This window comes from Lineus longissimus, chromosome 3 (genome assembly GCF_910592395.1).
Source record: "Lineus longissimus chromosome 3, tnLinLong1.2, whole genome shotgun sequence".
Classification (NCBI taxonomy): Eukaryota; Metazoa; Nemertea; class Pilidiophora; order Heteronemertea; family Lineidae; genus Lineus; species Lineus longissimus.
The window spans coordinates 23,159,493-23,180,429 of NC_088310.1; the positions used below are offsets into that span (position 1 = coordinate 23,159,493).

At 39.5% G+C, this 20,937-nt stretch overlaps 1 protein-coding gene across 2 annotated transcripts in view; it reads right to left on the reverse strand.

The window, feature by feature from the left end:
* Positions 1-13,026, reverse strand: part of LOC135484268 (sodium channel protein type 4 subunit alpha B-like) — a 41,259-nt gene extending 28,233 nt beyond the window's left edge. For both annotated transcript variants that reach the window (XM_064765583.1, XM_064765582.1), the window contains exons 1-9: positions 12,915-13,026; positions 12,595-12,723; positions 12,169-12,263; positions 11,770-11,973; positions 11,253-11,319; positions 9,641-9,782; positions 2,667-2,831; positions 934-1,140; positions 149-649 (exon numbers count right to left, since the gene is read on the reverse strand). In XM_064765583.1, coding sequence (XP_064621653.1) covers positions 149-649; positions 934-1,140; positions 2,667-2,831; positions 9,641-9,782; positions 11,253-11,319; positions 11,770-11,973; positions 12,169-12,263; positions 12,595-12,723; positions 12,915-13,012 — 1,608 coding nt within the window. In that variant the 5' untranslated portion in view covers positions 13,013-13,026. The remainder of the gene's footprint in view (positions 1-148; positions 650-933; positions 1,141-2,666; positions 2,832-9,640; positions 9,783-11,252; positions 11,320-11,769; positions 11,974-12,168; positions 12,264-12,594; positions 12,724-12,914) is intronic.
* Between the last annotated feature and the right edge of the window lie 7,911 nt (positions 13,027-20,937).

Below are 20,937 nucleotides of genomic sequence, written 5' to 3' on the forward strand. Positions count from 1 at the left end.
AAATTCGAAAAAAATGGGTTACCGGAAGCAATATCCACTTTGGTATCTACTAGTACTGCAGCCAGAATTGGATACCGCGACAACAGTCACTTTTTCTAAAAATGTTTCAAACGGAGAAATGTGGAAGGGAACTGCCATTTGCACTTACATTATCATCCGACTTAGTTTTATCTACAATGACCTCTGGCAGCAATGGATGTGTGGCTCTATTCTCCCGGTTCTTGTTACTTCTGGCAGCTAACTCTTTTGTCTTGCAAGGTGCATCCGCTGGCGAACTGTAGGAATGTCTGCTATTTCTAGAAGTCCTGCTTCGTATGGAGGAAAAGCTGCTTCTTCGCGAGCCTGGGGTAGGTCGGCCGCTGGGGTCCATATAACTGGAGACCCTACTGTTATGAGAGGTGAGACTCGCCCGGCGTGCCTGCAAAAAGTTCGGATGTGACCGTTGCAAGTTGCATAGTTCTTCTGAAGATGGGGTGACAGCATTTGAATCATCAGCATATGGTAGGTTTAAGTTTTCTAAATACGGTAGGACAAGTGGTTGTCTATCAGCTGCCCCTCGGTGATGTCGATTTTTTCTACTCCAGCTGAACTGACTCGCTCTACTCCCTCTTCTTGGTTGGAAGGGTGACCCCGGTAGACTAAGACTGGCCTGAAAGGGATAACGTTGAATACATCTTAAATGCAGTCTGGTTAATAAAACCCATTTTCATTTGATCCATCATCATTCGTAGAGGTTTTCAGAGAATGTGTTCTACTTATTTGTGGTCATTGTGTCAGCATCTAGTTCCTAAGACAGTGACGACTTAGTGTTATATCTTATAGCGTGGCACAGGAAAACACCGCACCTATACTTTAGCTACGTTTCAGGTATAACGGACAGCACATCAGTCCTTTGGAGGAGTCAATTTACAACTTTCAGTGATTATCACCTACCTTCTTCACTTTTCCATTGAGTACACTCAACCTTCGTTTGGTGTCGCCAGATGCACAGCAGTCTGATTTGATACTAATTCGCTCTTTATCGTTCAGTTGGTTCTCTCTATTTTGGATATACAGCTCCAAACTTGCACACGAACATTCTGATGGACTTTTTGGCATAGCTAGTGCTCCTTCTTCTCGCTGTCGGCGCTCCTCTTCTTCCTTTAAAACACGTGATTGAGAGAGTGATTACATGACGAATCGAATGTCTCCAAATAAGGACAACTTCTTTAACGTTTTTGATGAATTTAAGAAAACACACCAAAAGGCATTCTTCAATATATCATAAAAGGCTGTTATTTCATTATGCGCTTAATACCTAAAAAATACCTCAAACTTCATTAACGCCTTATTTCAGTTATAAATACAATATTCTGTAGCTAGGTAAATTTTTTTGCCAAGGGGGCCAGTAGTATAGCCGGGGTTAATTGATTGACAACATCTATTACACAGGTATTCCATCAGCAGTCTAAGTCCCAGCGAACGGACAAATATAGGACGTAAGGGGCCACATCATTCTACAGTACTGATACTTTGGTGTCAAAATATTAGTAGAATCTATGTCTCTGTCTGTGGTCACCGTTTTACAAACTTTCGTTATTGCAGGTTTATCTCCTATCAAACTTTGCTAGTGCAATCAACCTGTTCCACACCTAGTTTACACTTCTACTCTATATCTTTTATTCTATTCAAAATGCGGTCAATAAGTCACCCACCAAACGGTGCAAATTCGCATGTCTTCCTTTTGCCCTATTGGCACTACCATGCTATTTCAGGTATCCAAGTCAAGTACTGAAATGCCGTAAAGTGAAGTGAATGCCAAAGATCAAGAACAAATATCATTAGTGTCTCTGGCAGATGCACACTAGATACACAAACAAAATACAGGTACTCAGTAAAAAAAATCTATGTCGGCTTCAAAGCTACAAAATGATATCACCTAAAAACTGTAAAAATGCAGGTTCGGTGATTTCGGGTAAAATGGTACTGGTAGAATTATGTTTTAAGTGTACATCTTATACATGATTGCATATAGTACTCTACATTGTTAGGTCATGCCTTGGATGCTGGACCCTACCTGTTTCATCTGTAGTTTGGCCGCCTGTGCTTATGAAATGGGAAGGCTAAGATACTGAATTCTTCTGATGGGGAATTATTTAAGGTTCTTAAGGCTTTCTAATAAAGATTAGTATACACAGCGTGCATGTGCTTTCCATTTTAAGATAATATTATATATTTGCCCTTTTGGATGCTGCATCAGAGATGAACTATATGATTGTCTTAAAATTTAGTTATCTATCATTGGCATGTTGAATGCTTTGTCAGAGACATTACAACTATCAATCAGACCAATTTAGAAAATACAGCTGAGTAGTTTAGGAATAACACCACGATCGTAGCTCTACCATTATTTTTAGGCTTATGTGTCCAAAGCTCAGTAGAGTTGTTACATGTGTAGTTGCTTTAGAGATCAATAATTGATTAACCTATTTATAGCTTACGCTTTCCAACATAGTGACTACAAGATGGCTGCCATATTCCTATGGAATCCATTATGGCGGACGTGTATCCAATTGCAAAATCTGGCCAAGATGGCCACGGAAAGCCCTTGTAGTTTTGATCAAGTCGATTTCTCAGTAACCTGGCCAAAAAAGCCATACAATCACACACTATTTATTAAGACGTACCTTTCTCAGCAGCTCTTGTTCCTCCTGGTCGGCCTTGTCTTGCTTCTGTTGCTCGTCGTAAGACATGGCCACGATTGCCAGGATTAAGTTGACCAGATAAAATGCTCCCAGAAAGATGACCAACACGAAGAACAGCATGTGCCACGGACCGTTCGCCCTGATGATCTGTAAGGAAGAAACAACCCTTCGTGATAGACGAGAGTAAGGTTTTATGTTTGTTTAATTCCGTATTCATATCTATGATTTATGTATGAGTTTTAAGTGACTAAAGTGAAATATTAGGTATCAGGACTGAAGGTACTTTGAGTAGCGAATGTTTTAGCCATTACTCAATGGTTACATAATCGTTTAACTACGAGTTCACCAAGTTGCTCCAAATTAATTCAAAGCAAATATTAGATACGCTTTTAAGAGTAGATTAAAGGTTCGTTCAACTCCGGACTTCTACGGTTGAAGGTTAAGCGGTGCTCAGACGTTGTGTACAACATGGTGATGGCTATCACAGAAATTTATTGCTTTGATTTAGTATGGCGATAGTATTTGGATAAAGTACTTTCAAAGTTGGATCGTCGTCAAGCACAAATATGCGAGCATTTATTTCTAATAAATGGAATATTGTGGCAATACTGAAAAAAAGAACAATTAATATTTTGATTATGGTTTCTCGTCTTTCTCTTTTCTTACCTACCTGTTACTCTGAAGGACATGGCCATATTGTGATGTGCCGCAACAATTTCAAATTTAACCTAGATTATAAGGCATGCATAATCCAGGCTAGACTAGATAGTGTTAACACGTGTCACATTGACAACATTATCAAATTTAGATGACAAGAAATCAGTTGGGTGTACCCTCCCATGCACGAAAATGGTTGCTTTTTTCGTATCTTGAAGTTGTTATATGGCATATATAAAGTCCTTCAGAGGTTTACGAGGGGGCCATTACTAATTGCTATCACAATTAACATTCAACTATTCAGCAGCGCCAGACCAATGAAATAAAAGTTGGGGCGCCTCTTCCAAACCTAACTTGGTAAAATATTTCAGAGGCATTGATCAAAATGCAATTCCACAACTTTCATTTCTTAACCACCCAATCATTACTTTTAAAGGGAACTGGAACCGCCGAGCGATTTATTCAACTTTTCGACTTTCACCGCCCGAGAAAGTCAAACTTCCAACTTCCTATTCGAGTTCAGATTTGTAGTTCCGCCCCTAGTGCCCGAACATGCGCAGTTCAATTTGTTATTATTGAGAATCATGTGAGAATCACGTGAGTCATGCGATCTTTCATTCATGAGTTTTCGTAGTAAATTCCATAGTAGTGACGTCATTCAATGATTGACAGCTGGGCGCCATGTTTCATTCATGCCTCGTTCTGATCACCCGATACGCGGGAAATGAAAACGAGGTCATACGAACTGGCTTGCCGGTTTCACTTCCCTTTAAGCAGCAACAGTAGCTTCATGTACAAGCCAAGTAGTTACCATCTGTTATGTCACGCTTTGTCACTTCTTCACTTCTTCAGAAGACCGCCATCAAATTTAACAGATGAAGTAATGGTATTTTTTATTTCTCTGGTAGCGCACCGTGAGGCGGAAAAGAAACTGAGGTTTGTGACGAAACCGACGACGATTTTCGTGGCGAAACTGACGGTGACCACTTGGCTACAGATGGATAGCTGACATGTTCGCGTAAAATACATACAGTTTCATCACTGCCTTTCTTGATGAACAAGATCTCCTGACGCCACTACACGATCAGATCCAGTTAGAATACATCCATGACTTAATTTTGGCAAACCTATTATAGGCCTACATTGTAATATGATAATACGGAGGCTACTCCCCTAGCAGGTATTGACATTATCAAACGTATTAAAAGAATTATCGCCTGTTACTACTCAAAAGGATTGGAAAAGATTTCAGTATATATTACCACTTTACAAAAGCTCTGCTTGTAAACTAATGCACCAGTAGAGATTATACTGATCTCTTCCTGAGGATCATATTAAGTTGGTGCATTCAACGTCCAGACATTGATATCAGTAAGATATCGAGTCATATATAAAACAAAATCAACTGAATTGATTAGTGCGTAAAATTTAATGAATAACACTGCAACTGATATGCCGTTTTTAGTGCCCAACCTTCCCTTTGAAGCCACAACTATTTTTTCAATGATTCTGTCCGGAACTTGTCAACACGTTCTTTGGCCCCAAAAGATTCAGGTACCTGCGATGGCTGTAAGCAATATGTACAAGGATATTTCAGTAAAAGAGGCGGCCTATTGGGTTAGCAGTTTAAACATAAGTTTATATATACTTACTTTTTATGTCAGATGATTTAGGACGAACTTATAGAAAAAGCTAGGAAGAAACCTGGGAAGAAACCAAGAACACCCTGCCGCCAAGTGGCGAACCGAAACATGAAATATAAATTAAAAGTACCATAATATACCAAATATAAAGATAACAACAAGAATAAATAACGACTAGTCTTTATGAATTCTTGATAATAGGCTTTCACTTGAAATTCAGTGTAGGTGATGTGATTACAAATGCCAAATGTTTGCAATTGAAAGAATTTGTTATACTACGGCAAAGGCTTTTTTACATTCCAATGACACATGTGACTTCAGCGGCTAAACGTGATGAACTACATTTAACAACCGTTATAGTTCTATTCAATGCTTGCATCTGAGTGGGATTTGGGGCTGTATGATGCAGTGAGTTCATCAAAACTACAGAGTGGTGTCTCTCCTATTCAAAACAAAATTAATCAACTTCGAAGTTGAAATAACGTACAAACTAAACTTTCGTATCCAGTGCCCTGTCTTGATATTCATGCATATTCGTATTAGCAATTTCCTGGTCAACTAATGCATGTTTATTAGAACTAACATCATCAAATTATTAGGCTCGAAACATGCAGTTGTCATGGTAAGGGTGTGTACATGTATTAACAAATGTTTAACTGGTGGAGAATTGTTCCACACTTGCTTCACCTTCTTGTCTGTGACATTGGGTATTAATTGCGCGGATCATTTTGGTTTTCGGTGTCTGGGTATCTTCCGAACGGTGTGCAAAAACGAAAGCTTAGCTACAGGCAGCACTGTAGAAATAACAAAGTATGGAGAAATGCCCGAAAATCAACCATACACAATATTTTGTGCATGGTTTGCAATCTGCAGTACAATTTTAATGTTAATTGAACAGAGAGAACTGCAAATCCTGGAAACACAAAAAATAAACCGGACGTACTCATGTTCATCATAAAGCTTGCGCCGAGTTACAGGTTCACCATTCTATATGATTTTGTTTCACTTGGCTACATTCAAACATACTAAACATCACTGGTTTACTAGAGAAATCACTAAGATTTAGGAGCGCTTTAAGGAGCTGCCACAGCATGGTCCTGATATCCACGCATCGCAAGTGTGCTGACTCAAAGAGGGGAGGAGCTGTCCAAACGGGCCACTTTGTCACATGGGGGAGAGTGGATTAGTGTTAAAAAGCACTGCCACCTTACAAGCCTCAAGTGGCGGACATGTTTAAGTTGACGGGTGGGGTACAGTTTTTGAAGCACTGCACAACTTTCGGTGATGACATGTAAATTCCAACAGCCAAGGGGGCGAGGTATCGTAGAATGAATGGGGACTCTGATCAAGGAAGGCACGCTTTTGATATGGACATTGACGACGAAATCTTTAAAAACTGGCAACAATAAATGTAAGTATCTATTGTCTCAAATAACAAATACAAAGTAACTGTAACGCTAAACCATTAGCTTTTCTGATGTGCACAACCCTGACACTTGGAGATATAGCATGATGGCGCAATTCGTGCACTGAAACTGTCTTACAACAATTTGGAATTGCCCAGATCAAAGAGGACAGGGATGCTTTCTAGTATTTGGCTGATAGTAAGTGATAGTAAATGGTAATAAGTATTGGCAGTATTTGTACCAAAAGGTCCATATTTCTTGGTGAGCAAAGACATTATATTTCAGTGAGGAAGCTGTACGTGCAGCCAGTCAGTTCTCAATGAAATGGTTCACGACGAGTGCATTTGCGATGGTGGCAAGCAGGACCACAGGAGACAACGTCTATTAGGTCAGCTAATCTGATCACTATCTAGACTAGGACTTCTATGGTCTTGTATCGAGATTCTCCGGGCTACTCTCCACTATAAACAGACCCGTGCCCAATCCGTTCATCTACCAGGAAGTGATGTTCGCTAACAAGAGACTATAAGAGTAAGACAGACGCTGACAATAGCTGCGCTTACACCACGAAATATTGGTGGACCAATTGCACGTACACCACCACATTGCCGCGACAAATTGGGTCGGCAATCCATTGCCGATACAAATTGCCGGGCGAATTTGTCCCACCAAGCTTGATGGTCCAAATTCGCCCGGCTTGTTAAAAGCTCGGCTTTGTAGCTAGTTAGATGGCGGCGTTTTCGAAATGGCGCTTTCTGCTTATTGTTTGTGCGCCATCTGTAGCCGGATTTTATAACTAGCTGCAGCGCTGGTGTAAGCGCTTGGTGGAGAGACAAGACCACAATTGATTTTTTAAGCCTTTTAGCAGTTAAAGCGAACTGGAACCGCCGAGCCAGTTCGTATGACCTCGTTTTCATTTCCCGCGTATCGGGTGATCAGAACGAGACATGAATGAAACATGGCGCCTAGCTGTCAATCATTGAGTGACGTCACTACTATGGAATTTACTACGAAAACTCATGAATGAAAGATCGCATGACTCACGTGATTCTCACATGATTCTCAATAATAACAAATTGAACTGCGCATGCTCGGGCACTGGGGGCGGAGCTACAAATCTGAACTCGAATATGAAGGTGGAAGTTCGACTTTCTCGGGCGGTGAAAGTCGAAAAGTTGAATAAATCGCTCGGCGGTTCCAGTTCGCTTTAAATTGTCAATGTTTGACCGCGACGCATCAAATAATGCGTGGTGTTGTGAATCTGAAATTTAGATTATGTTATTCCGGACAGTCGGGCAAGTACCTCTCCAAATATGTACTTGAGAGTTAAAAACATGCACTCGTCTAATTGATAGGCCTCGACCCTCCAACCTATGAATATTCATTAGTGGTCTTGTCTCAATGAAGGTACATTTCAGGGGTTAACATTTTGAGAATTTTTTCAAACCAATGTACATGACATCCCACAACTCTCCAACAAAGGAAAGTCATATCTGGACATTTTGGGAGAAATGAGAGACATTTTCAAGAGTGGTACACTGTGCCAAAAGCGACGAAAGAGGACAAAATCGACAAAAAGTCATGATTTTGCAGCCAACAGCACCAAATTCAAAGACCAGCCCTGGCCAGAATAAGCAAGCTATGGAGCTGAAAGTTTAGGATGTGATTTAGGAATATCTTTGCTGCTTAGGGCACAACTTTCAGAATCAAGGCCTAAGTAGTTTCAAAGAAATTACAAAATGAATGGCAACACAACAAGACTTGTAAAAATGAAACCGAACTTAGACCGGGGTTAGGCTGACTCTTATTTGGGTCAAATTAAGTTTTTTTCTCATTATTTTAGCTTGTTTTGACCTTAAATCATCAGCAATACAATATTCTAAATGAATTAGAGTGATTTGAGCACATTCAAATTTTTCACTATATTGACCCAAAATGTAGTGTAAATGGAGACAAGACCACAATAGATTTTTTAACCCTTTTAGCAGTTAAATTGTCAATGTTTGACCGCGACGCATCAAAGAATGCGTGGTGTTGTGAATCTGAAATTTAGATTATGTTATTCCGGACAGTCGGGAAAGTAAATGGTGAAAAATAAACTGGTGATTGACCACGGAAATTTTTTGATAATCGACAAATTAGACAGACTTTGATATTTCCACTCTTTTCAGCCAACTGGCAGAAAAAACTCAAAACACGCCCCCTATTACCCAATTAGCAAAATTCGAAATTAATTTTTTCATCAAATAATTTCTTTATATCTGTAGACTTGCCACAACAAATATTTTTTCAATACCTCTCCAAATATGTACTTGAGAGTTAAAAACATGCACTCGTCTAATTGATAGGCCTCGACCCTCCAACCTATGAATATTCATTAGTGGTCTTGTCTCTGGATTTTCGATGGTGCGGCATTGGTTCGCGAACCAAGATTGGTGGTCCATTTTCAGGTGGTGTACGTGCGGCTAATGTCAGCATCAAAACGTGCAAACTATTTGAAGATTTGTTTCTTAACATGGTAACACGCTGCCAGATTTATTCAATAGAGTCTTTCTGGCCTGATAATTGAATCTGGTTAGTGATTATGATTTGAGCACCAATTTTGAGAATGTTTCAAAAGCTCTAAGTCAGCTTCTCGCTGGAGAGCCTGCTGATAGTAATGTTAGTAAGCGCCACTATTTGGTTGGTTGATACATGGAACACCGGACTGTGTCGACAATATACAATATATCATTTTCCACGGATCCCTTTTATATCAATGTGTCAAATGTATCAATCAATACCAACAAAATACTATCCAGATGTAAACGTTTTGACCAACATCCGGCTAATTTTCTTCTTTCTTCTGAATTTTTTTTTCACCGGTATAAAATATTTGGACGGAAAAACGCATCTGCGAACAGTGGTTCACAGCTAATGAACTGATTGGTTGGGGCCTTCCATGTCGAGTAGTCAGGAGATTCTAATGACACTGACTCACCAGCCGGAAAAGATCTTCCCAAAAGTCCTGGGTCATAAGGCGAAAGGCGCATAGCATTGACCAGGCAAAGTTATCAAAACTTGTGTAGCCATTGTTCGGATTTTTTCCCAAGTCCGGCAAACAGGTGTAATTTTCTGGGCAAGCTCTGAAAACATGTAAGAAAGAAATCCAAATATGTTAAAATAAAGTAAGGAAAATAGAAAGACAGAACAGAGAGAGAAGAGTAGAGGGAAAAAAGGGCCTGCCCTGAAATGCCCCGGCATTACTTACCAGTTGGTAGAGGTTTTCCCAGTAATCCTGGGTCATAAGTCGGAATGCGCATAAAAATGCCCATCCGAAATTATCAAAACTGGTATAACCAAAGTTGGGGGGTGGACCTGCGTTGATGCAGCTATAGTCAGGAGGACATCCGCTGAAATTATGATGGCATGTTAAGGTACATGGAATGACAATTCAATACAGTCGTGCATGAACCCCTTACTTACCAGCTGGTAAAGATTTTCCCAACAGTCTTGGGTCATGAGGCGAAAGGCGCACAACATGGCCCAGCCAAAGTTATCAAAACTGGTATAACCGTAGTTAGGGTTCGGCCCGTCGTTGTTAAGACAGGTGTAATTTTCGGGGCATTTCCTGGAATGATGAATTTAATTGAGCAAAACAATTAGTGCATATCGTACATGGGCTGTGCCTTGGAAGGTTTTCCTCCACAAGTATCGCACCTGCGCTACAGCACCCCTTAACACCGTAGATGGGCTGTGCCTGGGGAAATATCCGAAAGTCTCGAATATGGTCTGTTCCAGAGAAATACCCTTCAATATTCTAAATGGGCTATGCATTAGAAGATACATTATGATCAGTATCACAAAGGTGCTACACCCGCAAAATAACCTTGGTATCGCTAGGCCTGGGAAGACTTCTCTGTAACCCGGCCTTCAGTAGCATACATGGACTATGGCATGTTTGGCGATGACACCTATCTATTATCGCATATGAGCTTAACCTGAGAAATACCCCTTGATCAGTATAAAGGCACAGGGCTCTACCTAAATCGCACTAGGGCTTAAAATGTACCTTAGAAATACCACTGGATCAGGATACATGAAGAACATGAACTATACAAGGAAAAGAACCCTCAGTTCTCCACGCAGGCTTTGCCTGGGAAATAAATAGTCCTCGATCAGGATCTATGGCCATGGGCTATGGCAAGAAAAACATTCATCGATTAGTTTAGCGCATGGAAGACGTCTGAAAAATACCCCACGATCAGTATCGCACGAGGGTTTTATCTTGAAAATACCACGTGGACTAGTAGTGCAGGCAGGCTATACGTGAACAAATTACCCATCAGTTTGAGCACATGGTCTATAACTTGGAAATACCCCTCCATCATAACTGCACAAGGGCTTCACCTTGGATATACACCTCAGTCAGTACCGTACATGAGCTTTAGATGTGAAAACACCCTCATATTGCGCATGGGTTATACCTGGAACGAGACCCCTTAGAAATCCAGAGATATGGGCAATGTATGGCCAGAAAAAGCCTTTTCTGATCTTCGTCAAATAGAAAAATGAGGTTACGCGATTTAGCCTCATGAGAAGCACTTGCAGTACAAAAAAGGACTGTTGAGGTGCATCCATGGTTAACATTTCTTTCAAATCGACCCTTTTGGCCTACACAGTATATCTATTGGTCACTTTGCAAACATTGATATGGTCCACGTGCTTTCTGCCTGAATGTCCCGCCTAAAGGAAAGAGGTGAACTGTCCTGTGAAACCCGAAGTTATCATTATTCCAAGGACGTTTAAACTAAAGATAAGCTTCCGAAACCTCAGTCTGTTAAGTAGACCAACACCATAAACCACTGTCCATCAGTTCTTACCCTGCTTCGCTGTTCGGTGAAGGCTCACCGCAAACGATTGGCCCCGTCAGACCTTCAAACCAGTTCGCTGAAATTAAACGGGTCAGAAATTAGACAGAATATAGTTTTCTTCAATTTGTTTGTTTGGGGGTAAATTTGGGGTGGGGCATATTGGCATATGACTCGTACATTATCAAATATTTTAATGCGAGATATTTCCAACGGTTGAAATTAATTTTACCTACTTGGGTATAAAGCATTTGCTAAATACCATAAAACGAAGAAAAATAGGAAAGCTATTCTTACATTTTCGAACATACAGCTTGAACCAAACACGGTAATGATGAAATCCGAATTATTAATGCAATGACTCGTGTATTTGGAAGTTTCTTCCCTCCGTGCTTTGATACTGACTAACGCGTAGAAAATGCGTGGGCATTGTATTTAGCAGTCGTACTTTAGGCCTAACAAATTAAGAATTTGGGGGTTTTGGCCTTTTTCACTTAGTTTGATGGTGTGTCGCATTTATACAGTTTACCTGAGTCATTTGCCTGCACGTGCTGTTCTTCTTCCGTCCAATTCCAAAAGCCTTCTGGAGTATAGACACACTTTCTGTTCAGCGACCCGGAATAAATTTGTAGCCCTATTAGTGCGAATATGGACAGGACAAATATTGTCAATATCATTACATCCCGAAGGCGACGCACTGCTTCCATTAAGGCACCCACGATAGTTTTTAAACCTGAAAAGGACAAGAAGATAGAGATGACGCAAAGTCTCAAGTACCATTACAGGGATTTAAATATGCCTTTCTTCCTAAAAATGGAAGTTGGAGCGTCGATGCCAGCATATGAGTGTTCTTGAAGTGGTGAACAAAGTAGATTAAACGTTTGGGAGCGCCTCCTAAAGTTCGCCATCCAACTCGTATCAAACTTACCGGGAACTACGGCTACGGTCTTCAAAGCTCTAAGCACTCTAAAAGTTCGAAGCGCAGATAGGTTGCCTAACTCTTCTATGAAAAACATTAAGTATCTGAAATGAACAAAAAAAGGAGTTCAGTGGGTGATGCATGATGGGGGTCCTGGTTGACCAGTAAAAAAGAATCAGTTGGTTTTTATTTATAACGGATGCACTATTGTTTTGGAGTTCAGTGGGTGATGTTCGACAAAAAGGCAGCAATCTTCAACGTTACATCATACTTAGCAAATCAAAGCAGTCATGGGTGGGTTATAACTGGGGTCTATGAGGCTGTGTGATTGGAGACCGATGTTTGGTTCTTGGCCTTTAAGTAAATTTGTTTACTTCATGGACCCCGAAACATTTTTGTATGATACAGTTTTGTCGTTGATACATTTGTACTTACGCTAGAGTGATCACAACAAAATCTAACCAGTTCCACGCGTCTCTGAGGTACGTAAATTCTGCTAAAATCATTCCTCTTGCAAGTATTTTAACTAAAGCCTCCGCCGTGTATATCGTGGTGAACACGGTCCTGAAAAAGAGGAATGCTTTCAGTGATTTTTATGCCAAGATATGGTTAGCTAAAACATCCACTATGATAAGTTTAAAAGAAAGAATAAAGTCCAGTCTTTATAAGGTTTGGTTTTAAGCATTGCAAAATTGTAGTCACTTTGGTTTCCCCTGAAGTAAATGGTCATTTTGCAGAATATATCATGTACTTACTCGGCTATATCGGCGGACTCGTTGCCTAGTTTTACTTCGGGGATAGGGGTGGGGGTTTGGAGAGTCATGAAGACACAGTTAACTAGAATGGTGAGCATGACTAATAAACTAAAAGCTGTGCACAGTGGTTAAGGAAAAAAAAGGAATATCTCAAACACACATCTAAACTATTATGTCGATACAATAGTATACTCTGATTGCATTGAGGAATGCTAGTATCGTAGAAAGCGTCAAGTTATGCTATTTCAGTATTTGTTAGACGATTTTTGAAGGATTCTTAGTTAAGATCTTAACTGAGAATGAATTTTACAAGAATCCTGTACTAATGTTCATGTACATGTACACAAAACTGAACCATATCTTATCTAGGAATCTTGTCTTGATTTATAATATCAACCTGGGTAAGGATTATAATTTATGACGACTTTAAATCGCCTATCCTTTTAAAGCGTTCACGGAATTTTTTTTGCCCAACCACGAATGCGGTGTTCTGTTCCCACGAGGGCTCCTTGAAAAGTTTTCATACGGGACTCAAAAAATTTTCATGTCTAAAAAGGATATGGATGGACTAGAATGTAAATTGCAATGCGCCTGACGATGTTCAAGGGAGTTAGAAGGAACAAGCCACTTGTCGCGCTGAAGCGGTAGATCGTTTTGTCCCTTGACACCACGACAAACGTCTGAAACGACACAGAAAAAAAAGTTAGATTACAATAAGACCGCAACTGATAGTCAAATGTATACATCGAATAATTACATACATGTCTACAGGTAATTAGAAATTGGTATTTTTTTTAGTAACGAAATTTACTACTTTAACCTCTTTAACCAAAATCTGGTGATTTACATCTACATCAGGCATCAATTTCACAAGATCTCAAATGGACATACTTTGTCTAGCATCCATAAGATACCCAATGAAGCGAGAAAAAATTTGCAGATTTTGTTCTCAATCAAAATATTATGATATCAGAAGGATTTTCAACTCGGAAATTAACCAAATCGGTTCAAATTTAATAGAATCGCCCTGTTTACTTTCTTTGGTCATAGGTGCTCCAGGTCGTCATTTCTCCCATCGTGGGAATAAACACTGTCCAATTTCATTGTCCGCGTTCCGTTTTGGCAGAGAATTGAAGCGTTACGAAACTGGAAAAATTTCAAATTCCATCGTCGACTTTAAACAGACGACATAAATAATGCGGCCAAGCTGCCGTATACTTTAATTCACACATACAACGCGGCAGGCATAAAATTCCTAAAATGTAGTTTGGTAAGTGACACGAGTACTGGCGATGAGTTGCAGATGATCATCTTCCTACAGCAGGCCTTTATGCACTTAATTAAAGCTTTGTGAGTGCATTTGATCAGAAACGATCCATTTGCCTGCTGATGTGAGTGGATGGAAAATACATAGATTGAGTAAACGAAGAAGAAATAGAAAGACGCCAAGTCTGGAAAACGGGCGTTTTATTTTCGCGGATAACTATGAATCACGTGGACCCTATCGTCTGCTTAAGGTAATTGAAAGACATTAGAAGAATCATCTTTAAACTCAGAAACCGCAATATTTCTATCAGAGGTCAATTGGCTTACATGACATGTATCTATGGTGAGCAATCAGCTTCGTTTCTGCAACAAGTCTGCCTTCTTCCTGATGATAAGTATCAAGGGACAGTGATGAATCATCTACTTTGACATTCGGCCAAATGGTATTCAACAGCATACATCAACGCCAAATCAACTTTCAACCTTCAAGATTTTTTTCTTCTACACACAGATCTCAGATGTTCAGCATGTCTTCATAGAATAGGTCGCTCAGGACAACCTTAAAGACGATGTTGCTGTCAGCTTCACCAGATGAGTAGTGACTCAGACATATATACTCCCTGTTGGTATTGATAATCAGTTCAATGGGTGGGCTAAAATTGTATCGAACTCAACTAAACTCTGGTTAAACTGGAGGTTCGAACGAAATACAATGTAGTTGAGAATTGTGAACTGCTTTTTGATGACGTTTCAAAGGTCTTGACGGTATTCCATGGCAGGCCTACCGTTTGTTTTTTTAAATTTTCTACGGTGGTCATGAATCCAGTCCTAAATAAACAGGTCAAAAAAGGCAAACACGAAAGTTCAAAGATGAAATTCGATGGCGGCCGTGTCTGGATGGCATAGCTTGCTGAAGCCTTGTTGGAGAATACGGGCAGACGTTTCGTATTCAACTGGTCTATAAAAGCCAGTTAGGCACACTGTACATTGGAAATAGCGCAACACTCGCCTATCGATTGTCGGCTGTTCCATGAATTGGTCTGCTCGCCCCGGGTAGACTAAATCCATACGACAACTGAAGGGTCGTGATGAACATGATATCTGACGGAAAACCGGTCGCACCCAAGGCAGCCCTTTGGAAAAATTTCCAATTATCGTAAACTCTTTTATTCCTGATAGGGGGCGTTAAAGGGGGCGTTAGATGTTACTGAGGCACAAAAATGTGAAGAGGTTGTTGAAAATCTGACATCTGTTTAATTGCTTTAGCGATATGCATCCCTTGTTTGAAACCAATTACTTTTCGTGAACAGTTTATGCAGCCTGGGCATTATCACGTACATTATTGAGTATAGGCTGTGTTTTGCATCCATTTCATGTTCTTGGTCTCACTATATTTTACAGAATAGAGATAGATGACCTGTTTTTGAGAAATAAAGTGGGGTTTAACGGATTTCTTAAAAACCGAGTTGCATAGGCAATATGCATACGCAAACGTAACCACAACTTGAAATAGTTGACAAACGTCATGGTCCTTTTGAAATGATACATTGTGCAAAATTACTCGACAGTACATGTAAATGAACATCGTGAATATAGTGTCAAACTTAGAGCACGTGTTTGAAGACAGGAACGTAAGCATCTTACTTAAAAACTCAAGGAGGTAATTTTCTGTAATTTCTTCATCAGTCTGTAAACGTGATGTCCTGCTCTCATTGCTGGATACTGAAAGCAAATTGCTTGCTTTCGAAGACACTCAAAACACAAGGTGGACATTGCGACAATGAGACGATACTCGAAAACCTAGGCATGCCAGATACTGTTATCTTGCTCTGAGTAGTTAGAACGTATCGTATCACTAACGTCCATAGTGCAACTCCTTAGGTTGACGGCAAAATTTCCGTGGTAACATCATTTAATGCAACAAGTCAAAACCTATCGAGTACATGGTCATCAACAATTTTGTTGATAATGATGTGCCTGGATTAATGTCGCTGTGCATCAGCGAACTTTTTCCTGGTATTATAGAAATATCGACAGGTATAGGTCAGCAAGTAGGTCTGCGTAGCCTACTTAGTCGAAAGATTGCTTTCAAGACTTGGTCATATCATTCATATAAGTATTGGATCAACGGCAACTTGTGTTCCGAAAGAAAATTTCTTCTTCACCAGAGAAAATACCTTACACCAAAAACCCTGTGACAGCCCAAAGGCCCGGGAATTCTTGCGAAATTTCGCAAGATGAAATCAGATAAAATACATTATACCTGGTAATAATCCAGTTGTAAGAATGAAAAAGTTATAAAAGCGATAGCCTGAAATGATTCCAAGAAGCAATCACAAAATTTCACTCACCTTCCTCTGTAGTACATGAAAAATTTGAAAAAATACAATCATACTTTTTGAAATTTGCGATACATGAAATGATAATCTATCACATAAATGGACAACGAAGCGTTTACGAGTACAATCGGGACACCGGTGTAATGTATGTTGATACAGTGTGCACTAACTGCCTTTTTCCGCGCAACAGAGAGAAGTAATTTATCAATTCTACGATAGTTTTGTGCAATTTCAAATATTTACGTGATATAGAGGCGGTTGTAGTATCTATCTTTTTATCTTTTACCAGCCGTGATCGCTGTACGCGAACAGGTTGAGGAAATGAATATAGTTTCAGCTGCGAGTGGTATGTCTCATTTAACTTAAATTCTGTAATATAGCGTGCATTGTAATTCTCCTTTTATTGAAATTTAAGGATAGTTTTTGCATATGTGTCACTGATGACTCATAGATGTGTGGTTGTCCTAGCGGTATTTGAGATTTTCTGACTAGGTTTTCTTCTTTTTTGACCAAGCTTGATATGACGCGAGGTATATTTCGGGAGTGGAAGCCACTTCAAAGCAGAACAAAATGAAGGCCAGCAAGATGTCATATCTGGAAGATCGTCTTCACAGTACGGGGTTTCAGAAGCGGAAGTAACAGGAATAACATTAAAAAAATTATAGTTTACCTTTTTGTGTGCGAAGTAAGGATCGAATTCCTCAAGGGGCCTGCCGGCCAAGTCAAGTGGGAAGTAGTCAGAAAACCTTGGAGGTAATTTTTTGCCAGACTCCAAGGTTTTATCACATTCGATTTCCTCGTGGTGATCATGATGTTCATATTCATGTTCATGCTCATGGTGTGATTCGTTATGTCCACTTTCTTTCGCCGACCCTTTCTCCACATCCGTCTTCGATCCTTTTTCACTCTTTTCATGATGGTCTAGTGCTGCAATCCTATCTAAAGTTCCTTGATTAAACAAAATGAAACGCCCGCCGCATGTGGAATCCATTTACCAACTGTGAGCAAACTGCTAGTTAGGCTCATTGATCCTGTCACTGTAACGAGAAACAGAGAGAGTAGACATTAGGTCACATACAAACTATAAATGTTTCTACAACAAGGTAAATGTATACACAGGGAAATCTGGTGATGTCTCTCATTTTATGAACAAAAACACTACCAAATAAAAACTGTTTTGGTCTTGGAACAAAATTTTGAGAATGTTCTTCGACGTCCATCTGATTGACATCTATAAGATGTCATCAAAAGAATCGTATGGATAATTTCTTCAATGCTTGCTCTTTACACATCATGAAATGAATTCGATTCCGGCAAAAAATCAGCAAAATCTGCATGAAACATATAATAATAATAATAAATATCGGATATTATAGTGTCTTGTACAAGCTAAGCATGCTCCAAGGCACTTAACAATGGAGTTAGAAGCAAATATTTGGATTTAAAACAGTTTGATAGCTAGTGGTAAAAAACAAAACAAAAAAAAACAAAACAAAACAACAAAAAAACAACAACAAAATTGAGTCTCTTAAAAACATAGATAGCACATTCGGAATATAAGTCTATGTAGCTACCAACTAAAGGCTTCGCGGAACAAATGGGTTTTAAGTGATTGCAGAACAGTGTTAAAGTCTTTGCCCTGGACACTGAAACTGGAAAAAAAACAGATGCTTTATCGAAACGTAAGGTCTATTATCAACGACACTGCCATCATTTTCAGGGAAAGGAATATCCTCACTGCTCATGAAGGCAACAATACCTTTAGTTAAACTGGGATTTGATGCGACCGATTTACGTTGATGTTCAGTAGTCGAACTTTTGCCACTCTATGCTTTCAAAACATTAAAGCAGAGATTTTTTCGTAATCGCAAATGTGAAGTTACACTACAGCATGATAGTGGTTATGAAAAGCTCTATTTGTTTACTTGTTTTAATGGTTGTAGCTTAGTGTCCTTGAAATATTATATCTTGTGCTAAAACCCCAGACACCCGCATCAATCATCAGCAAATTCCAAAGAATTTAATTTGGGCGCTGGTAAAACGCTACGTACATGTTGTTAAAGGTCTACTCCATTCGTTCAAAACTTTGAAATTGTTTTTGAATTTGAAAAATTCCACTTGTGTAAGTACGTATAAGCATAGTAAATTTCTACTTGCATACCCACTAGGAACGTCTTGCCTGAAGCACGCTGATTATATTCAAGGTTAAAAGAACATGAAACTGTACACGTACACGTATCAGTAATTTGAATGAATACATGTACGTTCCTATGCGTATTGAAGTGACTTAACTAGAACAGTCATATTATGGACACTGTAGGTGTTATCGTATTTAAAGATGAAACAGTTAAAACACAACTTTCTCTATAGGAGTCAACTTTGGGTACGGTACGTGTACTTTGTTCTTATAGCAAATGAAGCCAGATATCAGAGGTTTTTATAGTCACCGACATCAATATCATTAGTTGAAACTGACACCACGCAGTTGGTCGGCCTCGTCCCTTGGAATTACTATGGACTAGGTTAATGAGGATGGTGCTATTGAAGTGAAAAAATGCACATACAGCTGAGGCAAAAATGCACACACAAACTCACACACACAGTACGTATTTTCCATATAAGCTATGGGTATAAATAGGCATATGGTAACATGAACAATGGTTCATCTATCACTGTCTCCTCAGAAGTCCGTTGATTTATTGATTTGATTCCTGGGTCTATAAACGGAAATCAGCTTATAGAGGGATCGATGCTATTCTGGTAATATATATCTGATATGTTTCATACGACCGCACCTTTAGTTAAACATTGACCGGTACAACATTTCTGCCACGTTGGCTGCTCTGTAAAATAAAGGTCTTTGGTTAGATTCAGCTTCTTTCCTATTGTTCGATGCGAATCTAGTAGCACTGAGAGGCTAAATATTTTTATATTTGGTTTTTATCCTGGCTACTCTGAAAGTTCTTTGTGAGAAACAGCATTTTCTTTTCTTTTGTTCGATGCAGTTCTGATACTGAGACACTTTATTAAGTTACACCGTCGTTGTTTCTTCAGTTTTAAATTTCTTCACAGAGTACGTCATTCTCGTACATTTGTAACACAATTTTCATCGCTAATAGACTCAGTCGCAGAAAACAGTGGTGATAGAGACTAAACATGTAGCACGTAAGATTAACTAGTGCTCAGCTAAAGAACGATTAGAATGAACGCAGCACGTCCAGTGCTAGAATAGACCGAAAGCGCTTACCAATCTCACTTTTCCTATCTTCAATACCAGTAGAACGCCCGTTAGGAAAATGGAAAATTATCAGAAATATCGTCCACAAGGAACAAAATCGAAAGAATTAAAAAGTACTCCACACTGCATCATTTTCAAATAGCACGCTATGTGCGTATGTTTCACGTATCCTTTGCATGCAAATAAATCATATCACGCCAAAACGTGCAATGTCCACGAATTGTCGAAAGATATGATAGGCCTACACTGGACAGATGCATGGATTGCTTCTGTGCAAATGAATAATCCAGCTGTAAAGGGCTCGAATCTAGATTACGACAGATGCGTCACAGCATCAGCGCAAAACAATCTCCACTGTACATCCTTCGGCGTAATAGTTATTTTATCACAACATACAATGAATTTTCACTCCGAGAGATAGAACTCGTATCGTTTCCGTTGCGACAGTGTTCGACGTAATCCAAACATGCGCTGCAGCGGCCAAATACGTATCGATTTCGTTCTGAGGCCTCACGGGCAAAGGCCTAGTTGAATGAGGCATGCAGTCACAACGGGCAATTATACAATATGTCCGATAAAATACATCGTTATCGAGCGTCAGCAAATCGAACGGAGCCTCTTCGAAAGGGAACATGTGCTCGCAAGTATCACCACAAGCTTCAAGTACATGACTGTACTGAAAATCGAACATGGTTTCGTGATGTACATGTAGAATCGTGTACAGAAGTGTTGTATAAATCCAAGGCTGATTGATTATGATTAAATCTACATTTAAAGATACCATTTGATGGTATCTGTGGATATTTCATCCTCACTCAGTGCCGAGAAGTTGCTATCGCCAATGGCAATGTATGGTCTTGACAGACAAAGCTAAGATATCGTAGTGGGAATTAGTAGAAATACTACCTGTTAAGGGCCTACGCCTACGATTCGTTTGAAATTTGAATCTCAGATTTGAAATTTAATTTGAGATTTGTTACACTGTACAGTGTATATGTAAATACAGATTGATTATACAGTTTAGCATGGTTATTGTGACTTTACGTTGACATATCTGGTACTGTACAGCGGCAATACTTATTTCTACATGTATTTACATATGGCACAAGAAGACGCATTGGCATCTAGGCTGAAAATTTGGGTTTTTGTGGCAGGATGCAAAAAACGCTTGGGTATGGCA